The following is a 19,383-nucleotide window of genomic DNA, read 5'->3' as shown; positions in this document are numbered from 1 at the left end:
GCAGAATTGGAACTCTCAATGAATAGGGGCCAGTCCTTTCGAGGGAGAGGAAACGGACGGGGCCAGAGACGGAGAGGTGGTGATCAACCCCCCCCCAAAAGTGACTCCGTGAAGGAGGCGCTCACCCACCCAAAGCCTCAGGGGGGAGAGCACCAACAACTAAGGGGAGGCTCACACGGACACGGCTCAAGAGAACACACAACACCAGTAGGGGGAAGGTTGAGATTTTTTCTACACGAATGGAGAAAAAAACCCACAGACAAGTGGATACTAAACATTATACAGCACGGATACTGCATAGAGTTGGAAAAATATCCACCAAGCAGAAAGCCAAAGAGAAGGGGTCACAAGGGCAAAGAACTGCAGTTGCTCCAAGAGGAAGCTCAAGAACTGCTCCTCAAAGAGGCCATAGAACAAGTCCCGCACAGAGAACGGAACAAGGGGGTGTACTCAAACTACTTCCTAGTACCAAAGGCGGACGAAAGCCTAAGACCCATCTTGGACCTACGCTTCCTGAACACCTACGTAAAAACTCAAAAGTTCAAGATGACTTCCCTGCAAGAGGTCATCCCACAAATAAGGCCTGGGGACTACTTGTCCACGATAGACCTAAAAGACGCATACCTGCACATCCCCATGAACAGGAAACACAAACACATGTTAAGATTCAAGGTGAACAAAGACCACTACCAGTTCACAACCCTGGCTTTCGGGCTCAAGTCAGCGCCAAGGGTCTTTACCAAATGCCTCGCGGCGGTGGCCGCACACCTACGAAGGGAGGGTATACACGTGTACCCCTACCTGGACGACTGGCTCGTGAAAGCAAGCTCTTACACGAGATGCAAAGCCCACGCAGAACAGGTCACAAGCACGCTCACGAACCTGGGCTTCTCCATCCACTGGAGGAAGTGCTCCATGGACCCAGAACAAGTGAAAATCTTCCTGGGAGCCCTGATCAACACGGTCGAATGCAGAGTGACACCCAGCGAGAAGAGAACACTCAGCCTGCTGAGGGAGAAACGTCACTACCAGAAGGGGCAAGTTCTGGCAGTGAGGACGGTGAGCAAGATCTTGGGGATGATGGCGTCATGCATCCACCTGGTCCCCAATGTTCGGCTAAAGATGAGACCACTACAGGAGTGGCTGCAACAGCAATGGTCACAAGCAGAAGGAAGTTGGGAAGATCTAGTGGTTGTTACGCACAATGTGCAGAAGGAGATGAAATGGTGGACGAAGGAGAATATAACGATGGAGAAGCCTCTAACGCCACCGGACCCAACTGTGACCATCACCACAGACGCATCCCAGAAAGGATGGGGCGCACATATGAACAGGCTCAGAGTGAGGGGTCTGTGGAACCCAGGAGATGCGGTCAAGCACATCAACTACCTGGAACTGAAAACAGTGTTGCTGGCCCTCAAGGCCTTCCAAAAGCACCTTTACAACAAAAGGGTGAGGATACAGACAGACAACACCACAACAATGTTTTACATCAACAAGCAAGGGGGGACTCAGTCATTCCCTCTGTAGAGCTTGGCTCAAGAAATATGGAGATGGGCGATCCCACTCAGGATAGACCTGCTTGCCATACACCTGCCAGGGAAGGACAATGGGGAAGCGGATTGGCTCAGCAGGCAAGCATCGGTGTCCCACGAATGGGAACTGAACAACCAAGAGACAGAAAACCTGTTCAGGAGGTGGGGCACACCAACAATAGACCTGTTTGCAACACGCCAGAATGCAAAATGCCAACACTTTGCATCGAGGGAACAGGAACCAATGTCCCATGGGAATGCCCTATGGATAAGCTGGTCAAAGAAATTTGCCTACGCTTTTCCACCGACGCCACTGATCCCCAGAGTCCTGAACAAGTGCAGGTCGAGCAACATGACTCTCATCCTGGTGGCTCCCCAATGGGCGAGGCAGACTTGGTACACTCAGATTATGGAGATGTCGCAGGGCAGAGCACACAAGTTCCCAAAAAAGAAGAGACCTTCTCTCCATGGAAGGGGGACAAGTTCTACACCCAGAACCAGAAAGCCTGTGCCTGTCAGCGTGGCTCCTGAGGACTTAGAGTTCGCACATCTAAAACTACCAGAGAGCACACTTCGGGTGCTGAGAGAAGCAAGGAGACCCAGCACGCGGAAGTGCTATGGGGAGAAATGGAAGAGGTTCATGCAGTGGTGCCATAGGAAAAACCTGGAGAGAGAACTGACTAGAGAGTCTACAGTACTCGGATACCTCACGCACCTGATCAAAGCCAAACTAAGCTCGTCCTCGCTGAGGGTTCACCTGGCAGCGATTGTGGCATACACAAGAGGAGAAACAGGGAGAAGTTTCTTCACTTCCAGAGTAGTGAAAAGGTTCTTGGAAGGAGCGAAGAGAATAGCGCCACCCAAGAGGATGCCGCTGCCGGCATGGAACTTGAACGTGGTACTGACGGAACTCATGAAGCCACCGTTTGAACCCATCCATAAAGCGTCACTACAAATGCTGACAATGAAGACAGCCTTTCTAGTAGCAATAACATCGCTACGCAGAGTGAGCGAGCTACAAGCTTTGACGCTGCAAGAACCGTACATACAAATACACAGTGACTGGGTCGTGATGAGGACAGACCCGCATTTCATGCCCAAGGTAGTATCTAAATTCCACATGAACCAAAGTATCCAGATTCCTAGCTTCTTCCAGAAGCCCACGTCAAACGCGGAGAGGGCGCTCCACACTCTGGATGCAAGGCGGGCAGTAATGCACTATATAGAAAGGACGAAAGAACACAGGAAGACAAAACAATTCTTTGTCCTTCGCAAGGAGTCTCCTGGGTAGAGCAGTGCCTAAGAACACCATAGCAAGATGGATTGCCAAAACAATACAGCTCTGCCACATGCGAGCTGGTGAAGAGCTCACGGAGGGGCCACGAGCCCACTCAACCAGAAAGAAAGGGGCAACGATCGCCTTCCTGGCAAAAACGCCCATCCAAGACATATGCCTGGCGGCATCATGGGCTTCAGTGCACACTTTCACTAAACACTATTGCGTAGATGTGCAGATGAACAAGGAAGCACAAGTGGGCCAAAGAGTGCTTCAACATATCTTTAACAACCCACGCTCATCTTCCACCCAGCCGCCACATGAGTGACAAAACCGCTATGAAATCTATGCACAGCATAGTGAATCCAGAAAGATTCACGCTGCAAAACGAATAGTTTCTTACCTGTCGGTGTAGTTTTGCAGCTTGAAGATCTTTCTGGATTCACTAGCGAACCCACCCACCTCCGCCAGAAAGATGAGGCTGGAGAAGGTGGAAGGACATGGAGCAAGATAGGAACGTTTAACAAAGACATATATACCTGAAGAAGTTTACGTTGAAGGAAAGTTTAATACACATAGCCATGGATTCACCACAAAGGAGAAAAGAAAAAAGAATCCGAAGATGGCGCCCAAGGGTGTGAGCTTCCGCAGGAAGCGTGCCGACGTCACGAAGGTGCACCAAATGGTGGGACGTCGACGCCCACCTGGGCTACAAAAAAAAAAAAACAGAAAAAAAGACTACGAATCCGGACCCAACCACCAGATCGCGGAATAATGCACAGCATAGTGAATCCAGAAAGATCTTCAAGCTGCAAAACTACACCGACAGGTAAGAAACTATTCGTTTACTTACATTTTAGGTCTTCAGCTGCAGGGTGTGAACTTTTATTTTTACATTTTTAGGGCTCGCCTGCTGATGCGCTTGCGCATAGCTGGCGAAGCTCTATAGTGGCTTATCCAGAGTTTAACCACTGGCGATTCCATGCAGTGCATGTGCTTTTTAGGTCATTGCGCAAGCTTTAAAAAGCACGTGCACAATTCCACCAGCCGCCTGCCTGCCTTCCTCGCATTAGCAAATCAAAGGCAGCCCAGCCTCCCTCCCACAGCTTCTCTAATTATTCACGGCCCGCTGGCCGTACTTTCAGTTTCACGGCCGCCAGGCCGTGTCTCCTTTTTATGCTCTCTGATGCTTTCATTTTTACATACAATGGAAACTAAAGTAAGAGTTGACGTCAGATATGGAAACTCAAATAATTTACAGGCACAATACTATAATTCATGTTCATATTTAAATTGACAAAGTTACAACTAAGTACTCTTCTCCAGTAATAGAACAAATACCATGACTATCAAAGAAAACAAGCTTTGTTTGAAGCTGTTTTTATTTTCTCGCATTTACGTCAATGAGTCCTATTTTCTCATGGGGCCGACCAAGACAAGAAAACTTGTATGCTTGTATACTTATATATTTATAGAAATACTTTTCTCTGTTTGATGCCACTACGATGTATTAACATCAGTTTCCTCAGAGAGATCAAGGTCGTGTTTAATGGACAAATGCATGTACTATTCGGGAACAGTCCAATTAGCACATCTAACATCAAAAACCTCATTAGCGGCCGCATGTGAAATGGCTCGAGGTATCTTGCGAACTGGGAAAGTACTGTAACTGCGATGGATGTAGCGCTTACTTAAAATGGAGCCAGCTTTTGCTCCTTTTGCAAGCATTACTTTCAACCTTCAGAACTCTGTTTTAAAAAACATACCTAGCTTGGTATGGACCGTAGACTTTTTCTATTGGGTCTCAGGTGTTTTGCGTTCAGTGAAATTCATCAATACCCAGAATGCACCGAGGCACGCAGCTCCACCGAGGCACCCACCACGCAGCTCCACCGAGGCACCCACCACGCAGCTCCACCGAGGCACCCACCACGCAGCTCCACCGGTGCACCCACCACGCAGCTCCACCGGTGCACCCACCACGCAGCTCCACCGGTGCACCCACCACGCAGCTCCACCGGTGCACCCACCACGCAGCTCCACCGGTGCACCCACCACGCAGCTCCACCGGTGCACCCACCACGCAGCTCCACCGGTGCACCCACCACGCAGCTCCACCGGTGCACCCACCACGCAGCTCCACCGGTGCAGCCACCACACAGCTCCACCACACAGCTCCACCTCACAGCTCCACCCATGCACCCAGCTCCACCCATGCACCCAGCTCCACCCATGCACCCAGCTCCACCCATGCACCCAGCTCCACCCATGCAGCCACCACACAGCTCCACCGGTGCACCCAGCTCCACCCATGCACCCAGCTCCACGCATGCAGCCACCACACAGCTCCACCGGTGCACCCACCACACAGCCCCACCGGTGCACCCACCACACAGCTCCACCGGTGCACCCACTACACAGCGAAACCCCAGCATCACTCAGCGAAACCACAGCATCACTCAGCGCAACCACAGCATCACTGGTTCAAATATGTTCTTTAGATGTTTGAAGCTGTTTTCAAGCTTTCATGCTTTATTACAAATCACAAAAAGATGTGAATATTTGACTTCTGTTCTTGGATTTTCGTAACAATAAAAAACACTGAGCATAATCTTCACTAAAGTTATTTACAAAAGTTTAAGCTATTGCCATTAAAATTAAATAAATTAAGTATTAATTATTTAAAAAAATTAAAAGCCATTGTTATTTGTAATATCAATACATGTAAGTCACGTAAATACAAAACATGTGCATTACAAATGCTATAGGTGTTTGCGAAAGTTATAACTATTGGCATTGTAAATGACAAAGCTATTAATTTAGCTAGTTTAAAAAATAACACATTAAAAAAAATTCATTTATAAGACCAATAGCTCAAACTTTCCTAATGCGAGCCCTATTGCATTTCCAATGCTTGTTTACTTTATGTTGCCGTGCCGTTCCTCCGCCGATTCCTTCTCTCAACAAGGCACCCACTTTACTATTATCAACCCGGGTGCCCTGCTCTATGCTGCAGCACTGCTCCGGCTTTCGTATTATCAACTTGGCACCACACTTTAATAAAGCGCGGCGCCTGTGTTAATAATATGAAAGCAGGCGCCGTAGTTCAGCATCATTTCATTAAGTTTGTACTTCAGCACGGCGCACGCTTTCATGTTATAAACACTGGTGTAATGGTAAGCTTTGTATGTTCTCTATGCCTATGTTTCCTAATGGAATACAGAATTCTGTGCATGTAACGTTCCTGGCACAGAGAATGTTGATCGTGAATTCTAGGCAGTTGGAGCTGGAGCTGTTCGTGGATGAGGCTAATAAATCCTACCTGTGGTTCATCATACTTTGTCTTGCATCTTTACGTGGTAAACACCACATATATTTGGCGACGATCGACAAGCCTCTTCTGCCTCAACACGAAGCCTGCTCGCCTTTCCCATTACTCCTCCAGCGGCTGTTAAATTTACAAGGAAGCATTGTCTTCCCTGCGGCTGAATTGCTTTCTTTTCCGTGTGAAAGGAGTATAATACACGGTGAGGAGTGTGGTGGGAGGCCGTAAAAGGGCTTTAATTAAACTTGTTGGGAAACGTTTGGTGAAATCAACCCAACTGCTCTGCGCGCAGTTAACGTCTTGCTGTGATCGCGTGTGCGTTTCATAAAGCACGAATTTCCTTTTGCGAGAGCGTATGCGTGTCAGTGACACGCTACGCGAACAGCTTGTTGTCAGACTTTGACGCACTACGTTTTTAAAAAAAAAAGGAAATCCGTATTCACGGAGAAGAAAAAAACAACGTTCCCTGTGTAACAATGGTACACTCATCGTTCTGAAGGAAAACATATATTTCAAAACTCTGTTTTGCAAAGATTCTCTCATTGTTTTCCTTGTTGATGAAACATTCTGGTATTCTACTACTTGCTAAAGGAATGTTTCTACACGATTTGTGACTGATTAAAGCTATAAGGCCAATAGAGATATAATAAAAAAATATATAAATAAATATCTTAGTTTGAAAAAATAGAAGTATAGAATATGTTAAATTAACTTTCTCTTACAATAGGGTTAAACTTAAAAAAAAAAGAGGAAAATAAAGGAAGATGCAGAATGTAACACAGCCAGCATTTTTCCTAACGAGTTCAGGAGAGCCAAATGTAAAGTGGCAGAAGTGGAAAAAAAGATTTGCAAATTATGCGAGGGTATGTGGCACGAACTGAAGTGCTGAAAGAAAACATTCTTTATTGCTACATTGCTTGGGAGATGAAGGTCAAGATGTATTAGAACATTTACCGGAACTAACTGCATCTGAACAAAGGAACTTAAATGAATATGAAGTTGCTATTGAACAATTGGATCGGCATTATCTTCCCAGGTTGAGTACCATAATGGAAAGATACCATTTTGGTTTGAGAGGCCAGAAAAAAGATGAGTCTGTGGAAGACTGTTTCGGCCTAAAGGAAGTTGGCCTCCTCTTGTAAATTTGGTCAGACTTTGGAAGAAAGAATAAGGGATCAATTTGTTTTAAAATGTGCACATGACAGTATCCGGAAAGAACTTTGGTTAAAGGATGAACCCCCATTGGAAGAAGTTTTGGTCATTGCGAAACAAGTTGAACACATGACTAAATGTGTGGATTAATTAAAAGGGGAAAAAGAAAAGACGACGGGCTCAGAAAATAAGAATAAACCTAAAGTTGAAGTAATTTGTCAAGTAAAAAAGAGAAAGCAACTATTGATAAAAATGATGCTGGGTTGAATAGTTCCAATTCTAATGTTACAAATGTTAACAAGCTTTCTTGTTTTAGATTTGGGAATATTGGTCATCTGGCTAACTCTCCTATTTGTCCTGCTCTGAAATCTGTGTAATAGTTGTGGTAAGAGGGGACATTTTTCGAACTGCTGTAGAACTAAAATTAATAAGAGGTAGTGTGCTAATAGAAAATGGTCTCAACCTCCAGTGAAGACATTGACTTTTCAAATTAATGGAGGTCCATTAGAACACCCTTCACATTTGGTAAAAGTTGATGATGCATTAATTGAATTCAAATTTGATTCCTGCTCGCAGATTACTATGATTGATGAAACTTTGTTGTATAAGAATTTTGGAAAAAATGTTAAACTTTCAAGAAGTGACTGCCTTTGGGTTATGGAAAGAAACCTCAAATTATTGGGTTATTTTGTGGCTACTATTGAGTTGGGAAGTCGTATTATTCCTGGTAAAGTCTATGTTGCTAAACAAGGTGATGCTCTACTTTGTTGGAGACATCAACGTGACCTAGGGGTTAAACTTAATCCCAATGCTTCACCACAAGTACAGATACAAGAGGTGGGGGGATTTGTCTTCAATGTTTGCAGAAAAATTTCCAGGAGTATTTAATGAGAAGCTAGGATGTTTAAAAGGTTACAAACATTGTATAAAATTAAAGAAAAATGCAGTTCCCATAATAGCAACAGTGAGGAGAATTCCTTTGGGTGAACAAGAAAAAGTACAGAAGGAAATTGATAAATTAAGAATCAGATTATAGAGCCTGTAGAAGCCACAGAATGGTTGGCACCCATTGTTATAGCTAAATAACCATCTGGCGAGATTCGCTCATGCATAGATTTACGTGCCTTGAATAAAGAGGTTCTCGTGGACAGGTTCCCTTTGCCTAATATCGATGAAATTGTAGGAACTTTGGAAGGAGCAAGGTATTTTACCACCTTAGATTTAGCTTCTGCCTACCACCAGGTAGAAGTAGATGTGTCTTGTCAAGAGTTGACAGCCTTTATAACTCCAATGAGCACATTTAAATTTAAAAGGATGCCCTTTGGGCTAATATCAGCTGCTTCAGTATTTCAACGCATTATGGCATGTATACTCAAAGGTCTTCGTGGTGTAAAGTGTTATCAAGATTTGTTAATTTATGGAGCTAACATGTTTCAGCATAACAAACGTGTGTGCAGTATTAGAGAGGTTGAGTGAAGCTGGCTTGTCACTTAAGAAAAAAGTGTAAGTTTGGTTTGGAGGAAGTGAATTATCTTGGGCACTGTATTAAGAGTGAAGGTGTTTTTCCAAAAGGTGAATTGGTTGCATCTATTGATAATATGGCTGAGCCAATTAATAAGGAGGAGTTGCCGTCTTTCCTTGGTATGGTGGAGTTTTATGGGAAAATCATCATTCATTTTGCAGATAAAACTAAGAATATGAGCAGACTTCCTGCGAAAAGTGTGGTTTTCGAATGGTCAAGTGAATGTAAGAAAGAGTTTGAAGAAATTAAAGAGGAATTGAAAAAAGCCCCATGTCTTCAGGCATTTGTTCCAGGTTTGCCGGCCTATGTATTTACTGATGCAAGCGATAAAGGGCTTGGTGCGGTTTTAGTGCAAAGTAAACAGGGTAATGATTCTCTTATTGCTTGTGCTTCAAGATGTCTTAGGGGACCAGAGCTAAACTACTCTGTTGTTGAGAAAGAGTCATTGGCGATTTTCTGGGCTCTAAAAAAATTAAAAGTAATTTGGGGCACTACATTCATTGTTATGTCAGATCACAAGCCATTAAAAGGTTTTTTGCATGAAAGGGTTAGATTCTATCTCTTCCAGGATTAGGAGATGGATTATTTCTTTGCAGGAGTTTGATTTTGAAGTACGGTACATACCTGGTGTTTCTAATAAGTCTGCAGATTGTTTTTCTAGACTGGTGAAAAGAGATCTGTTTGCTGAGGATGTGTTTTAAGAGGAGGATGATTGTGTTAACGTCTGTGAAATTACGGAGGGTGTTGTTGAGGAAGATGAGTGGAAGAATGAACTGCAAAAGGATGATGTGTTAGTTAAGGTGATGGGTATGTTGAGAGAAAACAGGCGTTTGGATAAACCTTGGTCTCTTGTTTCTGAGGAATTATCTATAACTGATGGCATGTTGACACGTGGATTGAGACTTGTACCACCTTCTGGTTTAAGAAAAAAATTGTTATTACATGCACACTCTGGTCATTTAGGTATTGTAAAAACTAAGGAGATGTTACGTACTCCATTTTGGTGGCCTGGAATGGATTTGGAGATAGAAAGAATGGTTAGAGAGTGTGCTGAATGCTGCGCCAGTGATAAAATTCTTAAGACTAAACAAATGCCTATGGTTTGTAGGAGTTTACCTAATCATCCGTGGGATGAGATAGCTATTGATATTTTGGGCCCTCTTGCTGGTGTCTGACACTCCTTATTTGATTGTTGTGATTGATTTATATTCACGGTGGATTGAGGTGACTGCAGTTAGTGACATAACGTGAGATTCTGTTATCAAGTTTTAGTCTGAAATTTTCAAGAGGGAAAGCTTTCCCAACAGATCTTATCTGACAATGGTCCACAATTTTGTTCTGGTGTTTTTGACTCATATCGGAGTAATTGTGGCATTGTTCATAAGCGTTTTTCTTTGTATCATCCTGAAACTAATGGTGCTGTTGAGAGAGTGAATAAAACGTTAAAAGAATGTATTCAGCTTGCAAGAGCTAATGGTTTAAATTGGAAGGAAGCTCTTAAGGAAAGGATTGATGCCTATCGGAGTTCTCCCCCACTGGTAGATCTCCCTTTGAGTTATTCAAAGGGCAGGATTCCTAATACTATGTGGTGTCCTGGTTGGATGAAATTGAATAAAGGGTTTGTGGATAACCGTATTGGTGCTTGGAGGGAGAGGGAGTTAGAAAAACAAGCTTGTAGGAAAAGGTATTTTGATAAGAAATGTGTCCAGTTCCAGGAGGTCAAGATAGGTGATTTGGTCAAGATAAAAGCACCTGTTGGAAGGAAATCTTGGTCTAAGTACACAAATGTTAGACCTGTTATCAAAGTTTTTAAGAATGCCATAAAAACACAGGATGGGAGGATTTGGAATAAAAGTTGGGTGGTTGTAGTGAAATACAAAAATTGTGTTCAAAATGATTTGGATGCTGATGATATGTTTGGTACTGTTAATATTCCTCCACTTTGTTCTAGTAATTCTACTGGAGTTTGTGTAAGGAGTCAAAGAATACGCAAGGCTCCTGCTTATATGAAAGATTGTGTAAACTCCTTTGTGTTTTCCATTTCTTAGAGTTATTATCTTGTTTTCTCTCCTTTATTTTTTGCTGTTTGTTTTTTTTTCTTTGTTAAGAAGGGAGATGTGTAATGGTAAGCTTTGTATGTTCTCTATGCCTATGTTTCCTAATGGAATACAGAATTCTGTGCATGTAACATTCCTGGCACAGAGAATGTTGATCGTGAATTCTAGGCAGCTGGAGCTGTTCGTGGATGAGGCTAATAAATCCTACCTGTGGTTCATCATACTTTGTCTTGCATCTTTATGTGGTAAACACCACAACTGGCTCCACACTTTACTAAAGAGTGGCATCTGTACTAATAATACGAAAGCGGGCGCCCTTCTGAAGTATAAACTTTATGAAACGTTATTCTGTAGCATGGCGCCTATCTGCAATGCAATAGGTCAAGCATTTAAACGAGTTTGAGCTATTGCCAATGTAAATGCCTTTTATTTGTTTTGTTTTTTAAAACCTAAATAAAAGGCATTGTCATTTACAATGCCAGTAGCTTAAACTCTCGCAAATGCGAGGCCTACTCCATTCTGAGTGCTTGTTTGAGAATAGTGGGGCATAGTAACGAACAGGGGTTGAGCGCTTCACAAGTGTGGGATTTCTGATAAAGTTTCTTATTGATTGTAAAATTAATCTTAAATCCAAGTCCCGTGACTCATGCTTGTCCTCAGCTTGGTTCTGAGAGGCTTTTTTAATATCACTGGGTATAAAGCCTAAACTCATGAGTTAGTCGCCCTTGCTCGATCAAATACAGCTTTCAGTCTGGAAGGTAAAGGCGCTTTTGAAAGATAAAGTCAAATCCCCTGGTGGTACATTCGAGCACCAGCAAGACATGGAACTGGTCCTAAAGCAGCATTGTGACCATTTAAAGTGTGTTGAAGGAAAAATGTTCAGCAAAGATATTCCCGAAAGATTTGTACTTTGTTCTGGAAGAATCTCATGGATTTCCTCATTGAAAGTATTTCTCTTCTTTGCAGTTTTCCACAGCAGTCCTCATAGGCCTGTACCTGTTTGAAAAATTTCCTGCGTTGATGGTGGGCGTTGGCCTCTTTACAAATTTGGTATATTTTGGTTTGCTGCGGACTTTCCCTTTCATCATGTTAACGTCTCCAAACTTCATACTATCATGTGGTAAGGTTCAACTAATGGCTCGATCAAAAGATATTGCAAATTTCCACAGCAGATTGAAAATTGCGTTTTTTTGAAATTGGAATTATAACCATAAATAGTTGACGCAGAAATTGAAATGTTTTTCATTTATACAGTTACATTTCATTTTTTATGGGAATATATTTTTATTGCAGAAATCCTTACACATATTTATGCCGGTTAACAAGTATAGAATCATCATTTATAATCGATGGAGACAATAAAATTCTCATTACACAGCCATTCAGCCCACAACCCGGAGGTCGGGCGGCAATAATCGACAATGTGATATGCTTGTGTGTCACAGAATCATAACTATGTCCGGCCAACAAAGGGTTCTTGCATCTGCTTTTCCCTTATCTCAACATATAACTATAACTACCCCTTGGAGCTATACTGAATGATCTCCCCTACTATTCCTAGTGTTCCCTGCTTCCATGACCTGTTTCCAATCCTTCGTCCCCTGAAAACGTATCGCAACATATACGGCAATCAGCTCAAGAGGAAATGTATCCGCCATCATAGCCAATCCCCGCCAGCAGGAATCCCCCTGTTCCTGTAATCAGCCCCCCTTTCCCTCTCAGTCCCCTCCCCCCTTACAAAAGTGGCGGTGTGGGCGCTCATATATTCGCTTAACGTATTTCAACGGTGTTACCAATGGGCTAGCAAAACTACGTGCTATACTTAGTAATCACATAGACGTGAAACTCACTCCTCCTCTTCCGTCAACTGTTGGTCCTTCAAGGATTGTACCATAGCTTCCCATGATCGAGCTACCTCAGCGCTTTATCATTACCCGAGCGGGTAGCCTGCCGGAGCCTCACTGCATATTCAGTTACATTTCATACGCAGCTTAAAAATGTTGCTACTTGATCTGGGTAATTTTTTTCCTGGAGTACTCAGGAAACTTATGAAAACACATCTTTTTTCAGAGATTATCTTCTGGAACTGAAGAAAAATATTAAAAGCAGGAGGTATCCTGCATCTGTCTATGGACAGATGTCAGACTACTGGTCAGTATGCGAGTAATAGGTAGTTCATCCTAAAGTATTCAGATTGGCTGACAGTCCCAAACAAAATGCTCCCAAAATCGGGCCTTATTTTGTTTTGGTTGAAATTGTGGGCAATCAGATTGCTGAAAATTGACCAGCCTTTCAACCAGTCGGGAAAGGTTTGTATTATGAGCATCAATTGTCCTTTTACATAATCTGGGTAGGTCTTGGCATTCCCTTGATAAAGTGTCGCCTAGGCTGTTTATGTAAAGGGTAAAGTGGAGGGGTGCTAAAACGCACCTCTACCTGACACCCTTCCTAACAGGGAAACTAGGACTGAGTTCACCAGTTCTACCATAAAGCACCCTAGCCAGAGCGTCTAAATAAGACTGTTTTAGGAGGTTGATTAATGACGTTTCCACCCCCATGACCACTAGGATGCGCCACAACTTTTAATGATTGGCGCAGTCAAACGCTGAACTTAAGTCAACGAAACCTATAAAAAGGCTCCCACTTTTTGTCTGTATATATTTACCCATTATACGGTTCAGGTTCAAACTTCGTTCCACAGTACCAAGACCTTGATGGAATCCGTACTGTAGTTCTGAGATGACACCTGAATCCTCCACCCACAACTGCAATCTTTTCAGGACTACATGTCCAGCCACTTTCACAGGGGAATCCAGCAAACAAATGGGTCTGTAACAGGCAGGGTGACTACGATCCCCGTTCTTGAAAATAGGAATGAGAATGGATTCTGTCCATCTCTGGGTTAACCCTTGTGTGCAACAAGCCCTTAAAACCATGGTTAAAAGTGGGCCCCAAAGCAATGGGCTGGATTTATATAAGTCGACAGTAATGCTGTTGGGTCACGGAGCTTTTCCCCCTAAACTTGCATTAATAGCCAGGATCACCTCGCCCACATTGAAATCAATGCAGATTGGGAGGTGAAATACAATGCCTGGTGCAGTGTCCTCTCTGGTATTGCGTTGTTACAGTAAAGGCCGGAAGAGTGGGACACCCAAAGGTCCTCCCCGATTCGATGAGAAGTAAATAAAATTTAAAACTGTCTAAAGAACCCGGAGCAGTCTGGTCATTTTCCAGGATAGCTATTGTAATAAATGAAAAATGATTGGAGGAGCGAGACAAAAACTGGAAAAAAAGACTTGAAATACTATACAAGTTGCTAAGAACAAAAAGACTATACTGTTACAAAAAGCAGTAAAGTATTTTGACAGTTATTTGCCACAGTTTGTAACAGACTAATTTACCCTCTACAGTTGTACTAAGGAGGGGGAGGCTGAAGAGAGTACATGTTTAGGATGATTACGGACTGGGGACTACTAAATCTTTTCTTTGGGGCGAAAAGTAGGCGGGTGGTTGAGTCAGCAAGAACATCTTTCCATACCTCAGTGGAACCAAAAAACAAGGTATAGGGAAGTGTGCAAGTGAGGTGCACTGGAAAAATCTGCTAAAATCAGTACTACTTCTCTGATCATGAGTGGTGGTATTGATTCAAATTAAATTTATAACCTAACACAGAAGGGACAGGAAACGCAACCAAGTAAACATAATAAACTGCCACAAATTGTACAGCATGTTTGGCATTAAATTCGGTCAAAAGCAATGTGTGAATATTGTATAACTGATATATTGGTGTAAGTATTGACTCCAGACAGATATTTACTTTTCAAAAGGAATATTATATACAGTAGAGAAATTAATACTACTGGTTAGAAAATAGAAATATTTAAGATTCTCCACGTCCGAATTGTAAGTGCAGCTTGTAATATGGGTAAAGTGTAATGTAGTGTGATATATATATATATATATATATATATATATATATATATATATATATATATATATATATATATATATATATATATATATATATATATATATATATATATGTGTATATATATGTATATATATACTCACTCACTCACTCTCAATTTAAAACCTAGCAGCTGAATTGATAAAGGACAAAAATGTAGTAAGATACATTTTTGACATTTGGTGCAGTTTTAGGGTCCGTTACCCAGTCAGAAATTTTGAAGGCCGTTCAAATGAGTACTTTTTAGAGCGCAAACGTCTAAGGCCCAGAGGGAAAAGCACTTTTCCATTACAGTGGCTTTCCAAATACACACTTTAAAATGAGATTTTCCAAATTCAAAATGACTTCGCCTATAAAATAGGTGTTCAGGAACATTGTTCTCTGAAGCCAATTAAACAAAATCCCAGAGTGAATTTTAAACTGAGAATCAAATAAATAATTTCCCCATGGGGACAGGTTTTAGCATTTGAAAAAATGGACACTGCCTCTTTAAAGAGTTCAAGAGACTGCACTATCCCATCCTACACCACAGTTAGCCAGGCAGTTTCTTTCATGTTCAGAGAGCAAGGATTCCAGAACACTGCAGCTTAGTTTAGGGAAGGTCTCTCACCTGTAAATTCCTTTATTTTTGGGGGTTTAGGTTGGTTTTACCTGACCATTCGATGGTTTCTACTTGTTTCTTAGAGATAGGAGCTCTTATCCCACTTTTCTGTTGAGGTATATTCTCAATTCCCCTGTTCAGGGATCTAGTTAGCACCTCTGTAGGAGCTAGATACACCAGACAACCTGGGAGTCATGCAATGACCAGCAGATACACCTCTGCTTCTTCTGCCAACTCAAAGGTATGACCGGCCTAGGCATGAGAAACCAAGACCAGGGTAACAAAAGACCTGTGTGGAGGCACGCTCTGCAGAGAGATGGTCTGGAATTCCATTGAACATCCAAATCACATTAGTTTGCACAGCATGTCTACTGAACTCCAAGGTAGGCAAACACTGTGGCTGCCTGTTAGATGAACATGATTGGGCGTTAAACTACTTTGCTCTGTCATCTTCATATTATATGGTCCTAGGTGTAGTGGTGTACATGAACTTTCAAGATGCTGTACAGTTTTCAGTTGAGCTGCTGTGAATCACGTTTGTGATCCTAGTTGAGTCCTGTAAGAACAATTAGGGTCCTGCATGAATAGGTCTGTGACCCAACTAGGATCACAAACGTGATTGACGTTTGTATGCGTAGCCCAGTATGTCATTGGTAGAATTTTCAAGTTTGCCTCCCTGCTACCTTACAAGTTATTAATTAAAACTACTCCAAGTTAACTTATTTACCCCACCGTATCCCTCAAATAAAATCTAAATGTCCTTTTAATGTGTTTCTCTCCCTGTCTTTTTAACCTTTGTAATGCCTTGCCTTTTTTAAATAGGGTTGAGATCATCAAAGTTTTCATGGCGCAGGTAAAACTACAGAGCAGTATCTAGCCAGTTTAGGGACAAAACCTTTATGGTGCTTTTCGCTGCTAGAGACTTAAACCAAATAAACAAATGTAGGCCTTAATCCTTTTGCCTCGTAATTTAAGATTCGTTTTTGTTTTGCAGTGTTGGTTGTGGTGAATCACTACCTAGCCTTCCAGTACTTTGCGGAGGAATACTATCCGTTTTCAGAGGTAAGGCAAATTTACCTAGGAAGCTAATGTTAATGAGATTAACGTGGAACTTGAATGACAGAACAAGAATATCCTTGTGTGTCGATGACGTAAAACAGGCTTTTTCATTTTGTTAGTACATCATTTGAATTTCCTATTCAGTTAATTTTCTATGAAATTAACAAAAACCCTTGATTGTATGGCTGATTGCTGGGCTTCCTTTTGGAGCATCATGCCAGGTCGAGGAAAGGTGAGCAATGGCCTGTCTGGGTAAAAACGTAACATGCAGAAAGGAAACCAGATATGAAGTAGTCCTTTCAAGTTTAGGCCTTTTGGTTACTTTGCATTAACTTGAACAAGGTAGAGTTGTCTTTGCAGTCTGCACTTTGTCAACTATTACAAGGAAAGTTATTCAAATCAATGAAAATATCGCCGATGCATTGCAAGCCACCTGTGTTTCTTATATCTGGCTCCCATTGACTTCCATAATCCTCAAAGAACTGCCCCATCACTAGACCGCCACGCTCTTAAATCTTAAGCTACATACCATCATCCCTTCTTATAATTAGTTGCCACCATTGCCCCAGTTAGTATTGGTTATGCCCTTCATCACCCCTAACCACTACGGTATTTGAGTTTAGATCACTGTAGAGATGGAACAGGCAAAAACCGCCTCCATGAAATTTTGATCTGTGGGTTGTCATTGAATTAAGCGAAGTGGTACATGTGCATTTTTTTTGTCGAAGGGGTTTCTTGGCCACAAAAAAAACTATCCCCGCACCTTTTTGAAAAGTGGAAACTCGGGGAAAGTATAAGCAGGGCCACTGGAATTGGTAGTTTCTGCAGCTTTCTTCGCATAATTATGTATTTGGCACATAATGCATCCTCTGCTGCATATGCTACAGATTTTAACAAAAAAAATCTGATTCTAAGTAAAAGGGATCTAAAGTTGCCCAAAAAGGTGACGTGTTTGCATGCAGTGTAAGGCGCTGCACTAAAAGTTAACTGGTTATCATTCAGTTGCTTGTTTCGGTATATGGTGGTTGAACTGGTACTAATGAGGGAACTCCTTTGCCCTGTCAGTATTACCATGTGTAAAAATGCCAAAAATTGGAATATTAAAAGCTGTGCTGTTATGCCACATAATTTGCCTTTTCTTGGCACATGATTTAGTCAACCCTGCCGCATAATTCCAGTGGCCTTGAGTATAACTTCCAAGGGCAAACATCCCACTAGCAAGTGTCCCACGTTTCTTTGGCTTAAAAATCGTGTCTTGCTTGTGGGGGTAGGTAGGCCTATCATGCAAGACAGGAAGAGGACACTGCTGAGTCTGGTGAATTCCGCCATTTTTTTTTTTTAACCAAGCCACACTACTTTAGGTTCCCTCTCATTTCGTACCCACGTGCCACAACAAACAAGTTTTCACATCAAATGCCGCCATTTATTTTGAAATTAGGCTGTCGCATTTATCCTGTGGTTTATACGAATAGGAGTAATGTTTTTGCTTCTACCCATTCATAGTGCTCTTTCTTTTTGGCAGGTTCTGGCATATTTCACATTCTGTTTGTGGATAACTCCATTTGCATTTTTTGTGTCGCTTTCTGCTGGTGAAAATGTCCTTCCATCCACAGTGCAGCCTGGAGGTAAGTCCAGGACAATTATTGTTTTATAGAGTAAACGGGTCGATGTTCCAAATTTGCAAATCTACATATTTACCACTGCCTTCATAAATGTAATATCCAACATTATTTTTAACACTCAAATTGATGTAGCGGCAACATGATTTTTCTCATACCGATCGTGTTTTTTTGTTTTGTTTTTTGTGTGCAACTCATTTTCATGTTGGCTCTCATAAAATATTTTCACTTTGAAGCCTCTCAATGGTAGTACATTCTTGTGAAGTACTGCCTTTCTGCATGAGAAGTTAAAGCAAATTAGTATTACATTGTCTTGCTGGAAATACTTCAAGTATGAATGCTCTGTGTTTTTGTAATATTACTGACAGTCGATCCCAGATGTAAAAATAATTACAGTAACCATGCCGTGGGCGTTCTTTCCTGTCCCTTTAAACACAATCAGAATTATGTTTTTGATTATGAAGTTTGCGGGTTCCGATTTATAGCAAGCGCTGGTAGAAGATAATCTGTATAATGACTTGGGGCTTGATTTCTCATACTTTTATAATGGGAATTGCGAAGGTCAACAGTGTTTTGGCTTTAGTGCTTCCACTGTTTAACTTGGTTTAGGCAGTTGGCTCTGAACAGAAATTCACTGGGTTCAGATCTTTAAATTACCTACATATCTCTCTCTTCACAGATGATGTTGTATCAAACTACTTCACGAAAGGAAAGAGGGGTAAACGCTCTGGAATCCTGCTCATCTTCTCTTTCATCAAAGAAGCAATTTTGCCCAGTCGACAAAAGATGTTTTAATCATGTGGCTCTGCACACCAAAGGACAAACTCACCTTGGTCCACTGTACTTGATGACTCCAAGGAAGAAGACCCAGTGTGGGACTTTGGGTCATGTTGCGTTGCAGCAGTGCACACAGAAAATGACTCGTTGAAGTGTGGACATTACTACTTGAATACACGTACAAGCCACAGAACTGACTGACTGACTAATGGAGGGTTTTGCGTAATTGGCCTGTGCGATTGTTAGAAAGAATAAACCGAAGGTTGTCTTTTTATATTCTGACTTGTGCGACTTGCTTATGGGAACATTTATCCTGTTCACAGTATATCACTAAATCAAGTGGTGCAAATGGATGTCTTACAGAAGTCTTTTTTTTTTGTTGCTAAAACCAGAAATACCGCCCTGCTGAATCTACTCCATTTTGTTTTACAGATTGAATAGTGTCCCTATCACAAGAGGAACTCTGCTTGTTCAAAACCCACAAACCGAATGA

The 19,383-nt window shown here is 42.1% G+C and overlaps 1 protein-coding gene across 1 annotated transcript in view; it reads left to right on the top strand.

Moving 5' to 3' along the window:
• The window catches only part of TEX261 (testis expressed 261), a 55,160-nt gene extending 35,996 nt beyond the window's left edge, over positions 1-19,164 (top strand). Inside the window, exons 3-6 of the mRNA XM_086960127.1 lie at positions 11,834-11,987; positions 16,430-16,497; positions 18,017-18,119; positions 18,793-19,164. Coding sequence (XP_086816253.1) covers positions 11,834-11,987; positions 16,430-16,497; positions 18,017-18,119; positions 18,793-18,908 — 441 coding nt within the window. The 3' untranslated portion in view covers positions 18,909-19,164. The remainder of the gene's footprint in view (positions 1-11,833; positions 11,988-16,429; positions 16,498-18,016; positions 18,120-18,792) is intronic.
• Positions 19,165-19,383: the final 219 nt, after the last annotated feature.

Source organism: Lissotriton vulgaris, chromosome 3_1 (genome assembly GCF_964263255.1).
Source record: "Lissotriton vulgaris chromosome 3_1, aLisVul1.2, whole genome shotgun sequence".
Taxonomy (NCBI): domain Eukaryota; kingdom Metazoa; phylum Chordata; class Amphibia; order Caudata; family Salamandridae; genus Lissotriton; species Lissotriton vulgaris.
The sequence above is the reverse complement of the archived record's forward strand: the minus strand, read 5'-3'. Positions and strand labels throughout refer to the sequence as shown.